The sequence below is a fragment of the Nestor notabilis genome, unplaced genomic scaffold (genome assembly GCF_000696875.1).
Source record: "Nestor notabilis isolate BGI_N333 unplaced genomic scaffold, ASM69687v1 scaffold1145, whole genome shotgun sequence".
In the NCBI taxonomy this organism is placed as follows: Eukaryota; Metazoa; Chordata; class Aves; order Psittaciformes; family Psittacidae; genus Nestor; species Nestor notabilis.
Genome location: NW_009929789.1, coordinates 127,614 through 146,494, shown reverse-complemented (window position 1 = coordinate 146,494; position 18,881 = coordinate 127,614). Strand labels below are relative to the sequence as shown.

Here is an 18,881-nt window from a genome sequence, read left to right as displayed (position 1 = left end):
CCTGCTGAATCCCCTTGCTCATAGGTAGCACTTTGAACTTTCCTACACCCCATACCTGCTCTTGCGTTGCAGAACAAGCCCTGAAACCCTCTTTAAACCTAGGTCTTGCAGGGTGGTAGTATTCAGAGTACTTGCTGTGGTGTAATTTAGGTAAAGCAGGTTTAACCCTTTTACACTTGGTTTTTCCAAAGGAGTTTTTGTTAGAGCAGTTGAAGTGTCTGGCTCTGTCTTCTGCTAAAACATGCCTGTAGAGGATTTTCTGGTTTGGTGAGCAGGAAGGCTGGATGCAACACTGAGCATGTAGATGTTGGCCCTGAGAAGTGGTGGTTCCTACCTGTCTAACTGGGCAAGCAGCCTTGGCCAGGCAGGCTTCTGATGGTTCTGAGCCAGTGCTGAGATAGTGACGCTTGTTTCTTTAGCTCTTGCTCTTGGCATTGGTCATTCTTGGTCTGGATTAGGTAAACTGTTGTTTTTGAAATGTTTTATGCTTCAGCTCTCAGGAGATGCAGCCTGTGTAGTAGTCACTCTGCTTTCTCATTTCTCTTGGAAGAGGCTGTCGCCATCCCACCTTGCCAGCATAGGCCTTAAGAGCTGGGTTGGGGATTTCTTTTCCTGGCAAGCAAAGATCTGCCTGGAGAAATGAGTTGATTTAAGATCATAGCCTGTGTTCCTCAGTTCCTATGAGAGCCACCTCCAGCAGTATCTCCTCCCCCTCTGCCTGCCCTATGTAATAGCTTTCTAGAAAGGAAGCATTTAATATGAGCACAAACTCATATGAGACCAGGGGTGTAATTTCAACCTGTGAACCACCCCCAGTGAAATAAATACCCTAAGCCAGAGCCACTCTATTATTACAAGTGAGCCCTAGGGAGGGACCAGGAGGGGTAAAGTCTCTTGGCAGCATAGAAGTCTGCCTCCTGCATCCCTTCTACCTTTGGTCCCAAAGTGATGGAAGAGAAATAGGTCTCAAATGCTCTGTGAATGTGAGGTTTTTGCAAGTGCTCATTTTTACCTCTGCTGAAATGCTGAAGGAGACATGGCAGTTGCGCACCATGCTGTGCTTCCAGCACAGTCAATTTGCTTTGCCTCATCTTGCAGGATTGTTTAGGCAAGGCTACAGACTCAGTCATAATTAAGTCAGCCTGAAATCCTCTTGTTTACTGAGGCATCTAATTGTGATTTTGCTCATGGAGGAGCCTCTGACAGTTGTGATGCTTTCTGGCTGTGAATTTTGTGTCCATTTGATACCTGTGTGGATTTGCTGAGAGGGCTGGGCTGTACTTGCTCAGCATCAGCAGGAGGGAGGATAGTGTGTGTCCCTGCTCTATGTAAAATAGTCATGCATCCCCCCAGTACATCAGGGGAGGACTGAGAACAGGTACGTGGTGTTGGAGCAGGTATTTTCTGTTGGGCTTTGTAACTGCTGTTGAGAGGTGCTGGTCCAGAGAAGGGCACTGGAGCTGGAGCAGGGCCTGGAGCACAAGTGTGATGAGGAAGGGCTGAGGGACCTGGGGGTTTAGTGTGGAGAAGAGAAGGCTCAGGGGGGACCTGATCGCTCTCTGCAACTGCCTGACAGGAGGATGGAGCCAGGAGGGGGCTGGTCTCTGCTCCCAAGGAACAAGGGATGGGACAAGAGGAAACGGCCTCAAGCTGCACCAGGAGAGGTTTAGACTGGAGATTGCCTTGGCAATGCTGGGGTGAAGTTTGGATTGATGATCTTAAAGGCCTTTTCCAACCTAGTCGATTCCATGATTCCAAGTGCTGGCTTGGCCTCTTCCTTTAACCTAAACAATGGTCACTTATGGCAAAAGACTTAGAAGGATTTGTAAAATGGAAGTGGAAATTCAGTAACTTTGTCTAGGTTGTCCTTGTGTGTTATTCTCTCTTCTCCCTCGTGTGTTAGGAGCAGCATGGGCAAAACACTGGAAGGACTTGCAGAAGAGAATAAGGAGACTGAGGGAGGATTTTGTGTTGGGTGCCTGAGCTGTGGTTCCTAAAACCTAATAAGCCTTGAGCTTGGTGTTGGTGGGGGATCCAGCTTTGGCCTTCTGGATAAGGCCACACAGGATCAGGATATTAAATCAGAAAGACAATAGGGCCATGAGAGAGGTGCCACCATGAATGGGGTGGAAAGCCACTGGGTCAGCTAAACTTGACCCACTGATGGAGAAGGAAGCAGAGAATGGCAGTCCAAGAAATTCCCAGCACTGCAGTGTATGAGGAAGCAGATCAAAAAGGGCAAGAACGAAGTGTCAGCTCTGCCCTTCCCAAGGTTTTTTGGAACCTCACAATGTGCAAGCTCAGAAGATGGCAGGAGGCAAAAGCCAGCCTGAAACATGTCTGGAGTGGAGCTGGGACAATCCAGACGTATGGTGGATAGGTTGGGGCATAAAAGTAAAACCAGAAAGGGCAGTAACTTCAGAGGTCAGTAAACTTGGTCTTTTATCTCCTTAGTGCAACCCAAGTTGAGTGTGAGGTTAATAGAGCAGAGGGGAAAGTTAAGAGGAGGATTAGCTGTACAAAACAAACAGCTTGCCCAATACTGAGGTGAGGTTTAACTTGATGTCCCTATGCCCCACTCTTGACTAAACTTACGCACATGCAAGCAATAAATGCATGAAGGAATTAGGGATCTTTAACACAACCCATTGGGTCACCCCTGTCTCAAAATCTTCCTCTATGTGCCTTGCAGGGTGAGAAGCTGGGCAGTGCTTTACCCTTCTGCACGCTCACTGCTGCCTGTGGACAGGCACTGTGCATGAGTGCCCCTTCCTTCCCCACCCCACACTCAGCCCCAGGCCAGCAGCGAGCCTGTGGCTTCTGCAGAAGATGAGATACCCCGAGCATTGTTTTCCATGTACTCACTGCAGCGAGATGAGTAAACATATTAGTCATTAAAGCTATTGTGATTCTCTGGCTGACTCGTGCCTTCTGGAATCTCTTTCTAGGGGGTAGAAATTAAATTGCTTTTCAAGTGCATATGGCTTTGATGTCCAAATACGCCTCCAAATATGTTTTAAGCTCATAGCTTTTTTTGGAAATGCTTAAAATGCAGATGTTAGGCTGGTGTGTGCTGTCTTTTCATCCTGATTGTTCAGGTTAGAGTTGAAACTGTCCTAAAGTAACACAGGTGTATTGGAAAATGCAACAGAACTGACTTAAGTAGCTGAAAGATGAGATGTCGTAGTGACTGATACAGGAGCTGGTCCTCTGAGGTATCTTTTGTACCCCAAATCTTATTGCTTGCTGTGCCCAGTGTATTCCTTCTAAAGCAGAGGTTTCCTTGCTGTGTTTTACTTGTGGCTCTGATCTTCCAGGAGCTGCAAAGCAGGTGAGTCCCATGAGAAAATAAATGTGTGTAGGCTGATAAATAAGCACTGTGGTGTTGAGTCCTTTCTAAAGCAGTAGTTATCAGTTTCCACATAAACCATCTAAAGGAAGATGGCCATGTTGTGTTGAGATGATCTGATGATGTGAATCTTGGATTTGTGATTTCTTTTCCCACCCTTGCAGTCCCTAGCAGAGGCAATCAGTCTTCTGTGTCTAGTTCTTCAACAAACAAGGAATGTTTTAGATGAGGCAGCTGGAGTAATTAGTGCTGTATAAAGGTGCATTTGATTTTCAGAGTATAATGTGTTCTCTAAGTTGAGGATAACAGGGAAAAAAACCTGACAGGTGCCTCATTTGCAAGTGTTGCCTACTCTGATGCTTTCCATCTGCTTTCTGTAAAGATCTAGTTGTGAGAATTGGGAGGCTATAAGTCAATAGCAGCTGCCATATACTTCTGAAAAGCTCCTTATTGCCTGTAGTGAGCATCACATCATATAAACTATCACACCACACCTTGCAGGGCCCCAGGCCAGAAATAAAGGGAAGATGCTGGGTTTTTTGGAATCTTTTCACAATGATCCTACTGTCTTTTAATGGGTAGTAATTATGGCTTGGTTATATGAAGTTATTCAATCTTTTGGTGGAGTTTGAGGTCTAGACAATTCTCTTAGAATCATAGAATAATTGGGATTGGAAAGGACTATCCCATCTAGTTCCAACCCGCTGCCATGGGCATGGGCACCTCACCCTAGACCATGTCACCCAAGACTCTGTCCAGCCTGGCCTTGAACATCTATTTGAGATCTCCTTTTCCCATGGCAATGCCAAGGAAGGAAGCGCTTGCTGGGGATCCCCTCTCAAAGGCTTAACATGGATTTGGGGGGGAAGATGTTTTTTTGTGGTGGCATTTAAAGAAAAGTATGTTTGCTAAAGGGATGGGAAAGGCATCTCTGATTTGATGTTTAACCCTGGGGTACCCGAGGTGTAATCCTGCTGTTGACCTAAGTGGTTTCAGTGGGTCACACTGTGCTTCAGCTCCCTCACCTGCAAAGCAGACATGAATGGGAGGGGAAAAAGGGAAGGAAGGGAGGAAAACAGGGTGGTCTGGGGGATTTTTCTCTTTCACAATACTTCTGATGAAGTGCAATGAGTTTATTGTTATTATCATTACAGAATCAGATTTGAATGCCCTATTCAAAATGACCAGTTTTGCTCCTATCAGTATTGAATAAGGAGGTTAATCTTTTTAACAATACATGAGCCTTTCAACTGACACAGCACTTCCTTCCTTTCTTTAGTTGCATGAGTTTCTCAATGTTGGCAAGGGGATTTCTGATGACATTGCACGAAGATTTCCAGTGTACGCTTTGGACTTCACTGATGGTATGTTGGCCAATGTTTATGAAAGCATTGGCCTGATCTTGAATTTTTGTGATGTGATGTCCTGTTTACAATGTGCATTGAATGTGTTCTTTGAGACGTGTAATACCTCTCTGACTCCTTATTTAACAGCATATTTTGACTAAAGCCTGTGTCTAGGCAGCGTGGCACACTATGGATGAATCTTGCAGTGTTCCTTTAATGAAGATGCTGGCTGTATGTAGATGAGGATCTTAATTTTTATTAAGCAATGAAGCAATTAAATGGATTGATTGTTGTCATGTGTAGACACAAATCAAGTCATTGCAACCTAATTGCTCAGCTCTGGCCTAATAGACCCTTACTGTTATCTTTGCAAGCTAGCATCAATAGCAATTATGGTGATGCTGGGGGAGTTGAGAATGCTTAAACAATACTTGAGCTGTAGTAACTTCAGCTTGGTGCTTTTAAAAACAGGATATAGCTTGTCTGTTGTAGCCAGATCACAGGAGAGTTTACACTGAGCCTCAGGTTTCAGATTTATTAGCTCCCACAATGGCCTTGTTTGGTTTTAAGAGTCACTTTCTCCCTTTTTGCTCTTAAAATTCCCCTTTCAGAGATTCTTAAAGGCTGTGAAAAGTCTTCTGGGCAAACCATGATTATAGAGCCTCAAGCCTGACATCAAAACGTGTCCAGTTCTCACAGCTTATTGTGGAGCTGGTTAATGTATTCAAGTACCAAACCCAGAAAGCTTGAATAAAATGAAGAGGGAGAATCTTGGGGCTCTATCTGACACCTTCCTGCTGTTAAACCTTCCTTAACTCGAGACACAGTGTCCCAGCCTTCCCCACTGCACCGCTGCTGAGGGCTCTCTCCCTTGGAGTTGGCATAAGAAAATAAGATGCATACCTGAGCCCTGTTTTTTAGATTAGTCTTCTAGTGCAAAACCACCTTCCACAGCAGCTTAAGCTTGAGAGCAAGCTTGGGCAGGGTATGGATGTGTGTCCTCCACTATGTTTCCACAAGGATGGTCACCACCAGCAGGGGAACATAGCAATCAGCTGATGGCTGCTCAGCTGAAGGAGATGCCATGTGCCTGGGGGAGCTGCCAAGCAGTTGCTTCCCACAAAGATCCAGCTTTGTCAACTAGGAATGCTTCATCCACCACCGTGTGTTTTGCAGTTAGTGATATGCACTCTGCTGGAAAGAATAAAATGGGATGAAATGCTGGATTAGCACAGTGAGTTGTTGGGATGCTTTCTCCAGGTGCTTTGTAATCACTAGGATGAAAGTATTTTCATGAGGGTTGGGGAGATAGGAGGGCAGGCTCTGTCTGAAGTCAAGCTAATGCTATATTCATGAGGGATTTGAGGCTATGTTGAGGAGGAGGGGGGATAAGGAGTCTGACAAAACAGAATAGCATGTGCACCATCGGCACCAGATCTGGCAGGGGATTTATGCTGCTAATCTGGATACCTCTGGAGTGGGTTCAGGACACTTCATCTCTATGGCTGTTGTTTTGGAGTGCTAACTTTTCATTATAAAGGGATAGTGAAGCACTTCAGAAGAGAAGTGCTGCATAAGCACCCATGTGCATCTTGAGACACTGCAGATGTGCTGTGGCTGTTGGCATCCTGAGTACAGTAGGTTCACAAGCACAAAAGCATCATATGATGGTCCTGTGGCCAACTTTGACTGTCAAACAATTTGGAAATGCATTTCAGGGCTTATGTTTTGGCTTTATATGCACCCAAATTAACCTCTGCAAGCTGCCTGTCAGCTATAGCCACGTCTACAAGATTTCCATGAACTGATGTGCATAACAGATCAGGCTTGGCATAAACAAGGTGCTGAGATTGACTAGCTTGAAAGAATTGTTCCCTTGGGTACATCATACATCTGCCCTGAGTGATAAAACACTGTCACAGTGAGAATCCAGCATTGCAAACATTCCAGAAAACCAATTTTGGTATAAAATGCAAGTATATGATAAAAAGTGTCAGTGCATTGTTATACAATGTCTGGAGAGAAGAAGGTGCAGAAACAAGCCAAGTGAAACTCAAGAACTACTGCAGCTCAAATGTGACGTATTCACCTTAGGAACAGTTGTGCTCTTTCAAATAGGATGAGGAGAAAAAAGGATATTTTCCAGAAACATATGTATTAGTATATGCCATTTCTTCCCAGAAACCAGAAATTAGGATGAATTCTTTAAGATCAGCATGGAATGAAAACCAGATGGAACATAATGCATCTGCCATAAACCACCAAGACCGAAGGTGATCAGGAATGTGAAATTCCTGGACCATCTCAAAGTGTACCAGAACACTGGGGATTTGAGCCATCCAAGTATCTGCACTCCAGACAACCACACATGCACCATCAAAGAGCTCTAAAATATAAAGATGCCTTTTTCAATGGTTGGAGTCTCTAAATCCTCAATCTGAGAAGCATCCTGGGGTTTGGGGTTAGACAGATAAACAGGGTGATAAATAAGAAGGCTTTTGTAGAGCCAGCAAGTGTTTTTGTCAGTTGGACTTTTGTGGGATTGGTGGTCTTCACACATTGCACAAGGCTGGCCATTAAATTATCCTTAAACATCATGATTTGGGAGAAGAAAGAAAGGAATCATTCTCTTTTCTTTCTTTTTTGCTACAGATTAGGAACTTGTCAGCTTTACTTTGGATTGTGAAGTCTTGTGCCTTTTGCTGAATGTGCAAGGGTCAAGGGAGAGTTTGCTAAACTTTTAGTGATAGGTATGGCTTGTAATAGGTGTCTTCCAACAGGAGCATTTGAAGATGAACAAATGGACTATGCTGAGCCTAAGAACACCTGTAATATTCCTTTTAAGTTAGGATTCACACCATTTGGCATGTAGTCTCCTCTTAATGACTACAACCTTTCTTTATGGGATTCTGCCTTAAAGCTTGTACAGAACTTCATTCTGATCTTGTCAAATAGGTTCAAGTGTGTGCATCAATATTAGTACTCTTTAAGACTTGGTCAAACTGTAGGAGCTTCCTGAATTTTTTAATATTGAGGCTGGTTTGGGTGGAGGAAGGAATTCTGCCTGGACTCGGCTCCGAGTTTCCCAAACCCCCTTAAAGCTACTACCCTTATTCTTCAGTGTGTATATCCTGGTACAACATGGAGGAATAAACACTTATGAATGGAGTGCTTGGAGTGCCAGAGGGGAAATCTGAGGTGCCCGAGATTCTTATGGTGAGCCTTGATGCTGTGTTCTGCTGTATCCCTTCCCCTCTCGGGGAGGGAGGGTGAAGGGAAGAGAGGAGAGAGCTGAGATTTATTCTGTTTCCCTCTGTTTAACTGGACCTGTGTCCTTGGCACATACAGATGTGGTGGTGGATAGTTCAGCTGGAGATGTGGATTCCTCCCTGTCCTTGGTCCTGCAGAGGGTCCCTGACTGGTTCTTGCGAATAAGGCATCTGCTGGCAGCATCCTTGGGATTTGGCGGTGGTGGTTTGCAGCAGGGAGATCTCCAGAGCTCCCTCTAATGTGGGCAGGCTTAGAAGGAAGGCTTGAAGGCACTGGAAAACTGGGATGTGAAAGGGAAGTTTTGTTTTGCTGATTGTCTAGGATAACAGAGCTTAAACCTGCTAAAATGTTGACTGTGGATTGACTGTGGCATGTGCCAAATCTTCACTGACTCTCCCACCTCACTGACCTCTTTGTTTGGCTGGATTGTGTTCTTGGAGGAGGAGGAAGAACAAAGGGATTGTATATAGGCTTTTTCCCTTCAGTGCCTCAGCTGCCCTTGGTTAGATGATAGGGCAGCTCCTGCATCCCTTTGCAGCCCTTCATTCCAAAATATCACCTGGGTGTAACAGTTCAGTGGCCAATTGAAGACAGACGCGTTGGTTGCTCTGGGGCATCATGACCTGGGTTGCTTTTGAAGTCTTTTTCTTTGTTCGTGGTGAATGGGAACACATTAAAGATACATGAAAACATCTTGTTTTGTCTGCGGATTTTTCCTTCCAAGAGACTAACACTTCATGACAAATGGGCTGAAAGAAACAAGAGAAGAAAGGAAAGCTCTGAGCCCTTGATTTGTTTCTTCATACCTCTCTAGTCTGAGCACATGCTTGGCTTCTCTGCTCCAAAATCAGTAAGACTGGAGTTCCTTTTCTAGTTCTTAGTCTCAATTGTACTGTGATTTACTCTTCGCAGGACTTCAGGGGAAATCAGGGGAAATTCATCTTTTGTTCATCTTCAGAAAACTGGGCAGAATCTAGCAGCTATTAACACGAGTTAAAGCCCAGCTTGAGGGCATTAAGCAGAAGTTCGTAATGCTCTGAGTTTTAATGCTCAAAACGTGTGAGCAGATATCCTTCCTGTGTGTTTTTAGCACTGAAAGGTGATGTTTTTAAATCAGGGCTTTAATAGGCACATCCCACTGCTGTGCTGCAGATCAGTGTAATTAAACTTGCTTTGCAATGGGTATTTCAGAGAACTGGGAAGGAATGTTAATAGACATCCCATAGAATGGCCATCTGTCTCAATTTTGATTCAGTAAATGTACAATTAGTAGACTTTAGGAGTTTTAGTCCCAATCTCTGGGTCTCTTGGCCATTAACTTATTGATGAAGCAAAGTGAGGCCAACAATGCTTCAGTTTTCTCTGTAACTCTAACCTTGTCTTTTAAAAACTCTGACGTTTCAGAAATGGAAGCAAGTGAAATAGAACTGTCACGTTGATGAACATAATTGCTTCCCATTTCAATGTGTAGATGTACCTTAATTTCAAGGGATTGCTTCTGTAATAGTCAGCTACTCCAATTTCACAGCTGGACCCAGAGCTTATTTTTCTGTTACACATTCAGATTGCGCAGTTGGAGTGACACGTTGTTCAATGGCTTTATGAGCCTGCTGCAGATGAAATGCCATCCTAATGCAGCCCACCTTTTCAATGAAGGCATGTCAGTCCCCAGCTTGCAAATAGACCCTGAATGTGTTCAGCCAGACGTTGATTTTAAAAAGGCAAAAGGTAAATCGTGGTTAATAGTGCATTCGTAGTGCTTGTTTCAGGTGAATATGTACAATGAGGCAGTACTTGCTCATGATTTTAACTGCCATTAAAGAGTGATTAAGCATGTTTGTGAAAGAGGATGTTCAATTATTGTCTCCATTATGAAGTGAATTTTGCTGCCACCAGGAGGGATTTTTTGCTCCTTGGATGTCATTTGACTGATTATGGACTAACAAAAATACTGCTATGTATTGGAAGTCTTGTACCCAGCCACGGTGTGGCAGAAGGACCCCCATGATCAGCAAGGATTCCTGCTGCTTGCTTTGCAAGGGTAGAACCTGAAACTAAAAGTTGTGTATCAGCTTTTGTGACGTTCTTCAAGCCTTCTTCCTTCCTTCTGCCCTCTCATGCTAAGGTTTATCTACCTGAAAGGTGTTTTTAGAAAGCACCTCATCATTTATGTACCTTTCTCTGCTCAGCAAATGAGCTTTTCTTTTCTTAGTATTAGTTGCTTCTCTGGCCCTGGTTGCCTGTCATCTTATGAATGATTTCAAAGCTTTCAGTAATTGTTGCCTCTGAACTTTCATGTTGAAAAGTCTCCTTTGTCCAGAAGGTGGTATTCTGGAGTGGCACAGAGTCCTCTGAACAAGGATATGACCATTTCTACCTATAAAACTGCCACTCAGTCCACTGCTTGTCCTGCCAAGTCTTTCCTTTTCTCTTGAGGTCTTAGGCACTTGGGAGTGTGAAGTAGGAGCCTACAGCTCTTGGACTCAAGATCACATGAGAGAGCTTCATCTGCAAGAAGTAGATTTCAGGCCCTTTGTTTGCCAAGAGTGGTCAGGAATGTGGTCTGTGGTTTCTGAATCTTCACAGTAAACTGAAAGGAATCCGCCTTGAAACAGCTGGTCCTATGACTCCTGGAAGGTCAGGCTCATATTTGCATGCTTGAGATGTCTCTTGTCAAGTTTTAGCCCCTGCCCTTTATTTTGAGGTTGCTGAGCATCAGAAGTCCTGGTTTTGTCTGTTCCGCTCATGTCTGAGAACAGGAACCATCCCAAGGTGTCCCTTTATTAATGTGGCTGCCTTTTCATTACACGTCAGCTTTGATTTTTGGTTTCTGCATCCTCCTCCTCTCCTTATCTCTGCACAGCAAATGGTGCAGAAAGCAGATGTTAGATAAGATCCCGAAGTCACTGACTGAAATTTCATTCCAGTGATACAATTAGTTTGTTGTGACAATGTCCAGATTCTCTGTGCTGCACCAACAGCCTCTAATGCAAAGCCCTCCCTCCTCTGATTCAACTCATCAGCTTCTAGCTCCCTTGGCAAGGGACTGATGCTTGCAGAAGCTTAGATGGACTTTTTCAACTTAGAGGCAGATGCCTGTGTGAGAGTTAACTGCTAAAAAGGCTTCCAGAAAGGGGAATTGGGCAACTCCAATCTTGTCCAAGTGTCTCACAGTAGGAACGCCATCAAGGATGGTGGCACAGGCAGGTTGAAGGCTGCTTCCAGGTTTTCTTTGAAAAGGCTCTCCCTTGTGTGTCCTCTCTGAAGAGGCTGTTCTGTGGAAAAGCTGTTCTCCTCAAGCAATATCAGCTGCAGCCATCTCTCATCCTTTCTCTTGTGTGATATGAGCTCACTGGGGGATGCACATCAGCCTGAAAACAGGAAAGGGAAGGGAAGCTACTTCAGAGGCCCTTAAATTCATATTATGACACTTTAATTCTCTTTCTGTCTGCTTTTGTTTTGGCCTGGTGTGTTTTTTCCGATGGAGATGAGAGGGGGCGAGTGGATCGAAAAGAAAGAAAAGAAGCCATTCTTTTAGAAAGGCTCTTTTAAGGCAAAACTCTTAACACAGACATTCCTGACCTCGTGTGCTATTTGTGTAAGTCTGCTCGCACTAATTGGCTCATGGCATAGCATATTATTGATTCAAGCCTATAACCTCAGATTTCTGCCTAGGGAAAAATGAAGTGCTTCATGTCGTGACGATGAGTGATCATCATGAAATTCATTAGGGGCATAGACCAGAATACCTATAAAATTGGTATTTAAAAGGTAGGGATGGGGGTTTTATAAAACCTGAACTTATGGTTTCTGCTTTGATCCTCTTCCAAGCTTTTGGGGCTGGCAAAACTGAATGAAATGTTTCCAGTGTTTCCTGTTTTGATGGTGCCAGAAATGTCTGTCAAAGCAAACTGGTGGCATGTTGGTGCTTCTGCTTCTAGTCCCAGATGAACAGAAGATCGTAGTTGTACAAAATCAAACGGTAAAGACCTACCTATATGTTCAAGACTAATGCATAGACTGAACTTCTATATCTGCCTTTCAACATGAAAAGAACTTACAGTACCTATGGCTGATTTGAGTAGGGTTTGAATGCTTTACAAATGGGTAGTGCTAACATGACTTTTGTTATGGTTTTCACTAGGTATTATTGGAAACAACAAAGCTATAGGGAAATACATCACAACTATGATCTTTCTGTATTTTGCCTGCCTCCTTCCATCCATTGCTTTTGGGTCACTCAATGATGAAAATACTCGAGGAGTTATTGGTAAGTTGATCAGTTTTGTGTATCTGTTACAGGATTCCATGTATTCAAACTGGGTAGCTCTGGTCATAAAAACTTGTGATAGTTTTTATTTACTGAAGAAAACCCCACAGCTGAAGGTTTTCTAATTGTTCTGCTCATGACTATTTCTCATAAGACTAGAAAAATTAAACACTACTTTGGATAGTATCATCTGACTTGGATTTAGATACATGCTACTGTGTTTTTAAGTGATGTTCTCTTTATAACTATGTAATCTGCACACTTTTCCTAGTACAAGCTCCTCTGCTTTTGATCTGAGTTTGATTGTCAGTATCCAAACCACTGGTATAGCAAATAATGCTCTATCCCAGTTGTGGCCCTGAAGCAGTTCATACTGCTGTTAAGAGTTCAGTGGAGTCTTAGTTTAAATCTTGTCCTGAAGGCCTCCACAAACACTGGTTATGTTTTTATAGCTGTTTAAAATAGGTGTTAAAAAAAAAACAAAACAAAACCAAAACAAAGGAGGGGAAAAAAGAAACCAAACCCCCAAATCAAATAAAAACCCCAACTTTCACAGCTCAACATCTGGAAACCTGATGGCCTCCTAAATTACTGTTCCAATTTTGTTGGCAAAGGATCATTTCTTGCTTTCACAATCTTACCTCTGTACTCTCTGAACATTGCTCTCGCTCATTAGCAGTTGACTTCTATGCCTCATGAATGCTCCTTGGTCAAGGAAGTGTTGGTTTAAAATCCTGTTTGTTTCCTTCCTTCCTAATTTCTTGTAGATGTTCAGAAGACAATCGTTGGCCAGTGTATTGGGGGGCTGCTTTATGCACTCTTTTCAGGGCAGCCTCTAGTTGTACTCCTAACTACAGCTCCTTTAGCACTCTACATCAATGGTAAGTCTATTAAACATGTACATCAGGGGACTGATGGGATTGGGATTGGTGGAATGGGACTTTGTGCAAGAACTTTAAAATCCTATTAGAGCTTTAGTTGCATTTTGTTTACTAAATCAATGTTAAAAGGATGCTTCTGGTGCTGAGGGAAAGGGGAGGAATTGGATTCAGGTTTAGTTAAAGTTGGTTTCTAAAGGAATCATTTTGTGTGGAAAAAAACACCTTGAGAGATGAAGCAATGAAAAGAAATGCTTAAGGGAGGAAATCTGTTTCATCTAATGGCTTTCTTATGTGGCTGCATTTAACAAACTTGAGGATAAGAGCCTGAGACAAAGAGTTTTTTGTTGTTTGGTTTGGTTTTTCTTATGGCAGGTGGTGGGTTATTTTGGGAGGGGGGTTAATTGATCTGTTATGGTGCAGTCAATAGCTTTCCAGTTATGGTTGTAAGCTGATATTACTGAGCCAGAGGTGTAACAGAGCAGACCCATTGTCTATAGGAACAATCAGACGGGCTATGATTAGTTTGAAAGGTTTAAGACATGAGGGTTTGTCCACAGCGCAGTGGCTGAGTACACAGGGTGCAAAAGCACGTATGAGATACCTTGATCAACAGCATCCTGAAATGTCAGTGAGAGCGAATTCCAAGGCCTGATTTTGTGGCCTTAATCCCTAGGAAAGATGATTTGAGCAGAGAATAGTTTTCCAAGTGCTTCTTCCCATTTCTAGTGGAGGAAAGGGGTGGGGAAGAGGAAAACAGTTTGGGTTGATCCACTGTTCACTTGGGTGTGTAAGAACAGACCTTTAATGGTATCTGCCGCAAGTCCATTAGCGTAAAGTCTTGAAGTTGGTTCTTTTTGCCATCAAGCAGATGGTGATCACAGGGTGGTAATGACAAAAGTTTAATCTGACATGTGAATGCTTCACTTTTGCAGTCATCCGAGGAATCTGTGATGACTACAACTTGGATTTCAGTGCTTTCTATGCCTGGATTGGACTGTGGAACAGCTTTTTCCTTGTGATGTACTCCCTCTTTAATTTCAGTCTCCTGATGAAACTCTTTAAAAGGTAGCTATTTTCAAGAAGTCATATTTTGATCAGATTATTCAGCAAATGGAAAAATTATACATTCCACAAGCTCCTTAATTACAAACTTGCTGCAAAATGTATTTTGCGAGATGGGGCTAGTATCATTTCAGCTTATTGTTCCAGCTTGAAAGAAGCTCTTAAAAGATTCACTGGGTTTTGTTTCCTGAGTTGGAGTTTAACTAAAATTGGTACAATTTCATGTAAATGCAGGAATATGCTGATTTTCCCTTGAATGGAGTTGAATGCAGACTCTGCTAATGGCTATATTAATGCCTGGGATTTTTTCCACAGGTCAACAGAAGAAATAATTGCACTTTTTATATCCATCACATTTGTGCTTGATGCCTTCAAAGGCATCATTAAAGGTAAGTTTTCCAACAATGTTTTTCAATGCAGATCTCTGCTTTGCTTCCTTGTCAAAGAGAAATGCAAGGCTGTAAATATGCATGATGTTTGCTTGTTCCATGTTCATTCAGGGTCTTCAGGGGAAAACTAAATCAGTGTGAGATTGTAGCAGCTCTTTGTCAGCAGTTTACCTGGATGCTCAGAATTTCTATCGGCTCTAATTTCAGTTAGCTGAGATAAGTTTAGTGTCTTACTGAATGGAGAAACCATAGTAATGTTACTGTGAAAGTCTTCTGATACCAGTCTCTTTGGTCCTGGCAAAAAAAAAAGTCCACTTTAAATGCAGGGCATCTAGACCTTTTTCCTCACCACATTATTGAAACTACACGGGTTGAGATTACCTGTTCTTACATGAGCTCTGAGACCTTTCTTTGATGGCAGCATGAGGACTTCAGTGCCTTCCAGCATGCTCCTAAAGCTTTTCTACCCTTCCAGTCACTTGGTCCTTATTAGTTAAGTTCTAGGTGAGCAGTCTTGAGGTTTAACAAGTTTCTCTGGTACCTCTCTTCCCATCAGGATTGGAAGGATGTATTTGTGAAGGTGAAAGATGCTAACAGAAATGCCATGTGGTTGGCAATCTTTCTGTTCATCCCAGTGAGAAGTTGTCAAAGTCTACATTCCTTATTTCTTGTGACCTAAGGTTAGCCAGGCTTGGGCTTACCTAAACATGGAGCACATCTCCTGTTTTCCAGATACTCAGGCTTGTCTCATTATGGTGTCTTGCATGCAATGAGAGCACCTTCAAAGAGGTTTGACACTGCAAAGGAATTTGTTGAGATACTTCCTCACTTCACTGGGAATCCTTAATTTGGCTTATATGTGCTTTGATTGTGCAATCAGAGGGGTTTTAACTCTGCAGAACACCTGCATCTTTCAGCTACGCTTTCTTTAGACAAAGCTTGGTGAAGGAGATACTTTGCTTTTTCCTTGCTCACTATATAGCTGTGAACTTTGCTTAATGTGTACTGTTAGTGCCCTGTTCTGGAGGTATGGGACAGTGTCCCTGTGGCATTTAGGTGTTCCTCCACAGAACATTCAGCTGCTCTGTAAAAATGAGCAACTGCAAATGCTCACAGTGCTTCTGCAGGAGAGAGCTGATTTCCCATAGCAGGGGCATAGAATGCAGGTTAAAGGTACAGAAAGCATCCATTGATCTCAGCTGCCAGATTTCCAGGAACATGCAAGTAACACGTGAGTATTTGCTCAATGCAAGAATATTGCAGTAGGGACAGGAGAGGATTCTGGAGGTTAATTAGTGTAATTAGTGAATTAGTGCCATTCTCCCTTGTACTTGGGAAGGGCTGAATTTGTAGGAACAATGGTAATGAGATCTAACCAACACTCCAGCCATTTGCCAGCTCATGCTGGCTTCAGCTGCATCTGGGATTATCAGTACACCAACAGATGAGACCCCAGATCCAGCTGTGTTCCCAGATGAAGGGTACTGATGCTGCCAGGAACAGACTATCCTTAACCCTCTCAGTGCTCATATTCAAACACATAACAGTGCAGACCATGACTGCATGCTCATCGGTCATCTTTCACTCCTGTTTTGTAGCAGGAGGTGATGGCTGCTGCTGCCTCCTCCTTCTCCCACTCAGAGCTACAGTTGAGCAGTTAAGCAGAAAGAGAAAGCTGGTACCTTCTCCATGCTGCTCAGTGTGTTCTGGCTATGGCTAGCAACTTTGGGCTTCCTTAGTGCCTTTCACTTGTCCAGATATGTTTTTCTCAGTCTGTTCATAGCCTCATTTTTTTATTTGCAAGATACTCATGCAGGAAAGAAGGGGGGAGGGATATGATACTATAGAGGAATCAAGCCATGTGCATTCACAGTGACACTTTGTTTTTGCCATGTGGCCCAGCCACCAGAGCTGTGTTTGTTTGATCTTGACATCTGCACTCTGCAGGAAATGATGGTGAACTGGCTGAAGCAAACAAAGTGAGTTAATGTTGTTGGAGGGAACTTGAGCACACGCTAGGCTTGAGCATGGCTCTGTTTCAGCGAGGGAACCACCTGCTCTGCTGCTCTCTCAGTGTGGGCAACCAGATTCATTTATGTCTGTTATAAAAACAAGCTATAAATCTGCAGGAATCACTTTATAACAAGTCTGTAGTGCAGGATGAAGGCCTCCACTAGCCATGTTGGCATGTTCTTGATGCTTTAACTAAAATACAAGAGTAAAGTCAAAGCTTCTTCCCTCATATCCAGGATTGAGTGAAGCAATCATATCTGGTTTTGAGGTGGGTGCAAATTGAATTGCAGCCTGAGAGGGAGCATGTAGTCAGACTAAAGGCAGGGTACCAAAGATGTCTTCAGCCCTAAATGCATTGTTGCATTATAGCCAAGTGATCTTAAAGGTCTTTTCCAGCCTAGTTGATTCTACGTGTTGGGAATTGAGTAAATCCACAACATCCAGAACAAAGTAACTTGTTTCTTACTCATTCCAGTTCAAATCTAAATACGGAGGCATGCAAATACAGTCTGCACATTTGCTGGCTTGTGCGTGCTGTTGGTTTATCACATGCTCAGTGACAGTGTATGTCTTTAGGGCTTAGTAACACTTAAGGTCAGCTGAGATGGTGAACAGGCAGTTAGGCCTGTCCAGCTGCAAATCCCCAGGAAATACAGCCATAATCACTTCTGTTACGACAAAAGTGTCCTTTCATGTTTAGAGCCGGAAACCACAAATCCTCCAACAAGCTGTTCTGTGCTGGTACGTGGGTCACAGCAGTGCTCTGTGCCTCAGTTTACCTCATTGCGAAGCAGGTGTGGGTGTCCTGCTGGGCTGGATGCAGCTGTGAGGATGGAGGGAGGAAATGAGAGCAAAACATCTTCCGCAGCACACGATGAAGGAATGCTCAGTGCTCACTGAGGTTGTAATTGCTCCTTGCTGGGGGAACCTTTATCATGCTTTAACAGTGCAATGATCTCTTCATTTCTGCTGCTGCGAGTAAATGTAAAGGTTAAATCTTGAACTGTAAACCTTCTATGATTTATAAATCCATATACAGAAGTATTGAATGTGAAACAACCAGGGTTTTTCTCATGACCTATATGCCCTATTGACCCAATCCACTTGTCGAATGCCTGGACTCCTTTTAAAGCATAAAGGTGGTAGAAAATGATTATTACCACTGTTAAAATCACAGCATGGCTAAACATGGGGCATTTTACACCAGGGTGAGCTCCAAACCAGCAGTAAACCATGCTTCAGCCAAAATCAAGGTGGTTGCAAGAACCAATTGTGCTTTGCAAGAATGTTTAAAGTTTTGCTTGTTTCAACTATTTAGAATTCCAGTTTGGTTTGCCTGCTTTCCTTGTAGCTGCTGCATAATGAGAAAATTGATTGTTATTTGGGGCTGGGGGGAATTGTTATGAGGAGTATTGTAGCCTAAGCTTCAGATTGTTGTGTTTTTAGCTCAAGAGGTTTGAGTTTCTCTATGCAAAGTTTAAGGGGTATTTTGGCTAAAGAGAAGAAAGGTAGAGAGACTGCAAAGCTCTGATGTGGTGGTTTCCATCATTCTGTGTCTTCCCATTGACATGGAGAACAGCATGTGCTGTCACCTGATCACAGGAGCACCAAGGATGCAAAGCCCAACTCCCATATTCTGCTTCTACTTGCTCCTTGCAGCACTGGAAGCCTTTGCTCCCCAAAGAGGTGAAATCACCCCAAAACCACATGTATATGTTTGGAGCTAGCTAATATCATAGAAATGGGAGCACAGCTATCTAAATACTGAAAAGCAAGAGCCTATTTTCCACTGTTAATTACTTATATAAATGCTTCCAAGCTAATCTAATACATTTATGGATAGTTCCAAAGGCGTTACTGGGTGTTTTGCTTGTAGAGGTCTACTTTAGGTACTCTCTATTTCCATTTGCAGTGTAAATTTAAATGTTCTACCAGGTTTTGCATATCATCAACACTTACCTTTAAAATCTGGACCAGCCTTGGAGAACAAGTAATTACTGTACATTTTGAGGTCCATTGAAGTATCTGTGCAGCCTGACTGCTCTTAATTTTTACAGAGATGCTGATGGAATTTGTTTACCAGGCTGCTGAAAGTAAATGTTAAATCTATACAAGAGCAGTGATTCCAGTGCTAGGAACATCATCACATTGATAATTAGCACTGAAAATCCTTATAGTTCAAACGTGTTGCTTTAGATCAGTTTAACCTGTTAAAATAAGTGAAAAATATGAGAAGCAGCACTCACGGTTTCTTTTCACTGGTTTGAGGGTAGAGCTATAAACTTGGTGAAGCATAACATT

At 43.0% G+C, this 18,881-nt stretch overlaps 1 protein-coding gene across 1 annotated transcript in view; it reads left to right on the top strand.

The window, feature by feature from the left end:
• Positions 1 to 18,881, top strand: part of SLC4A11 (solute carrier family 4, sodium borate transporter, member 11) — a 76,926-nt gene that overhangs the window by 41,428 nt on the left and 16,617 nt on the right. The window contains exons 8-12 of the mRNA XM_010015151.1: positions 4,629 to 4,713; positions 12,110 to 12,235; positions 13,003 to 13,116; positions 14,049 to 14,181; positions 14,494 to 14,567. Of these exons, the coding sequence (XP_010013453.1) occupies positions 4,629 to 4,713; positions 12,110 to 12,235; positions 13,003 to 13,116; positions 14,049 to 14,181; positions 14,494 to 14,567 (532 nt within the window). The remainder of the gene's footprint in view (positions 1 to 4,628; positions 4,714 to 12,109; positions 12,236 to 13,002; positions 13,117 to 14,048; positions 14,182 to 14,493; positions 14,568 to 18,881) is intronic.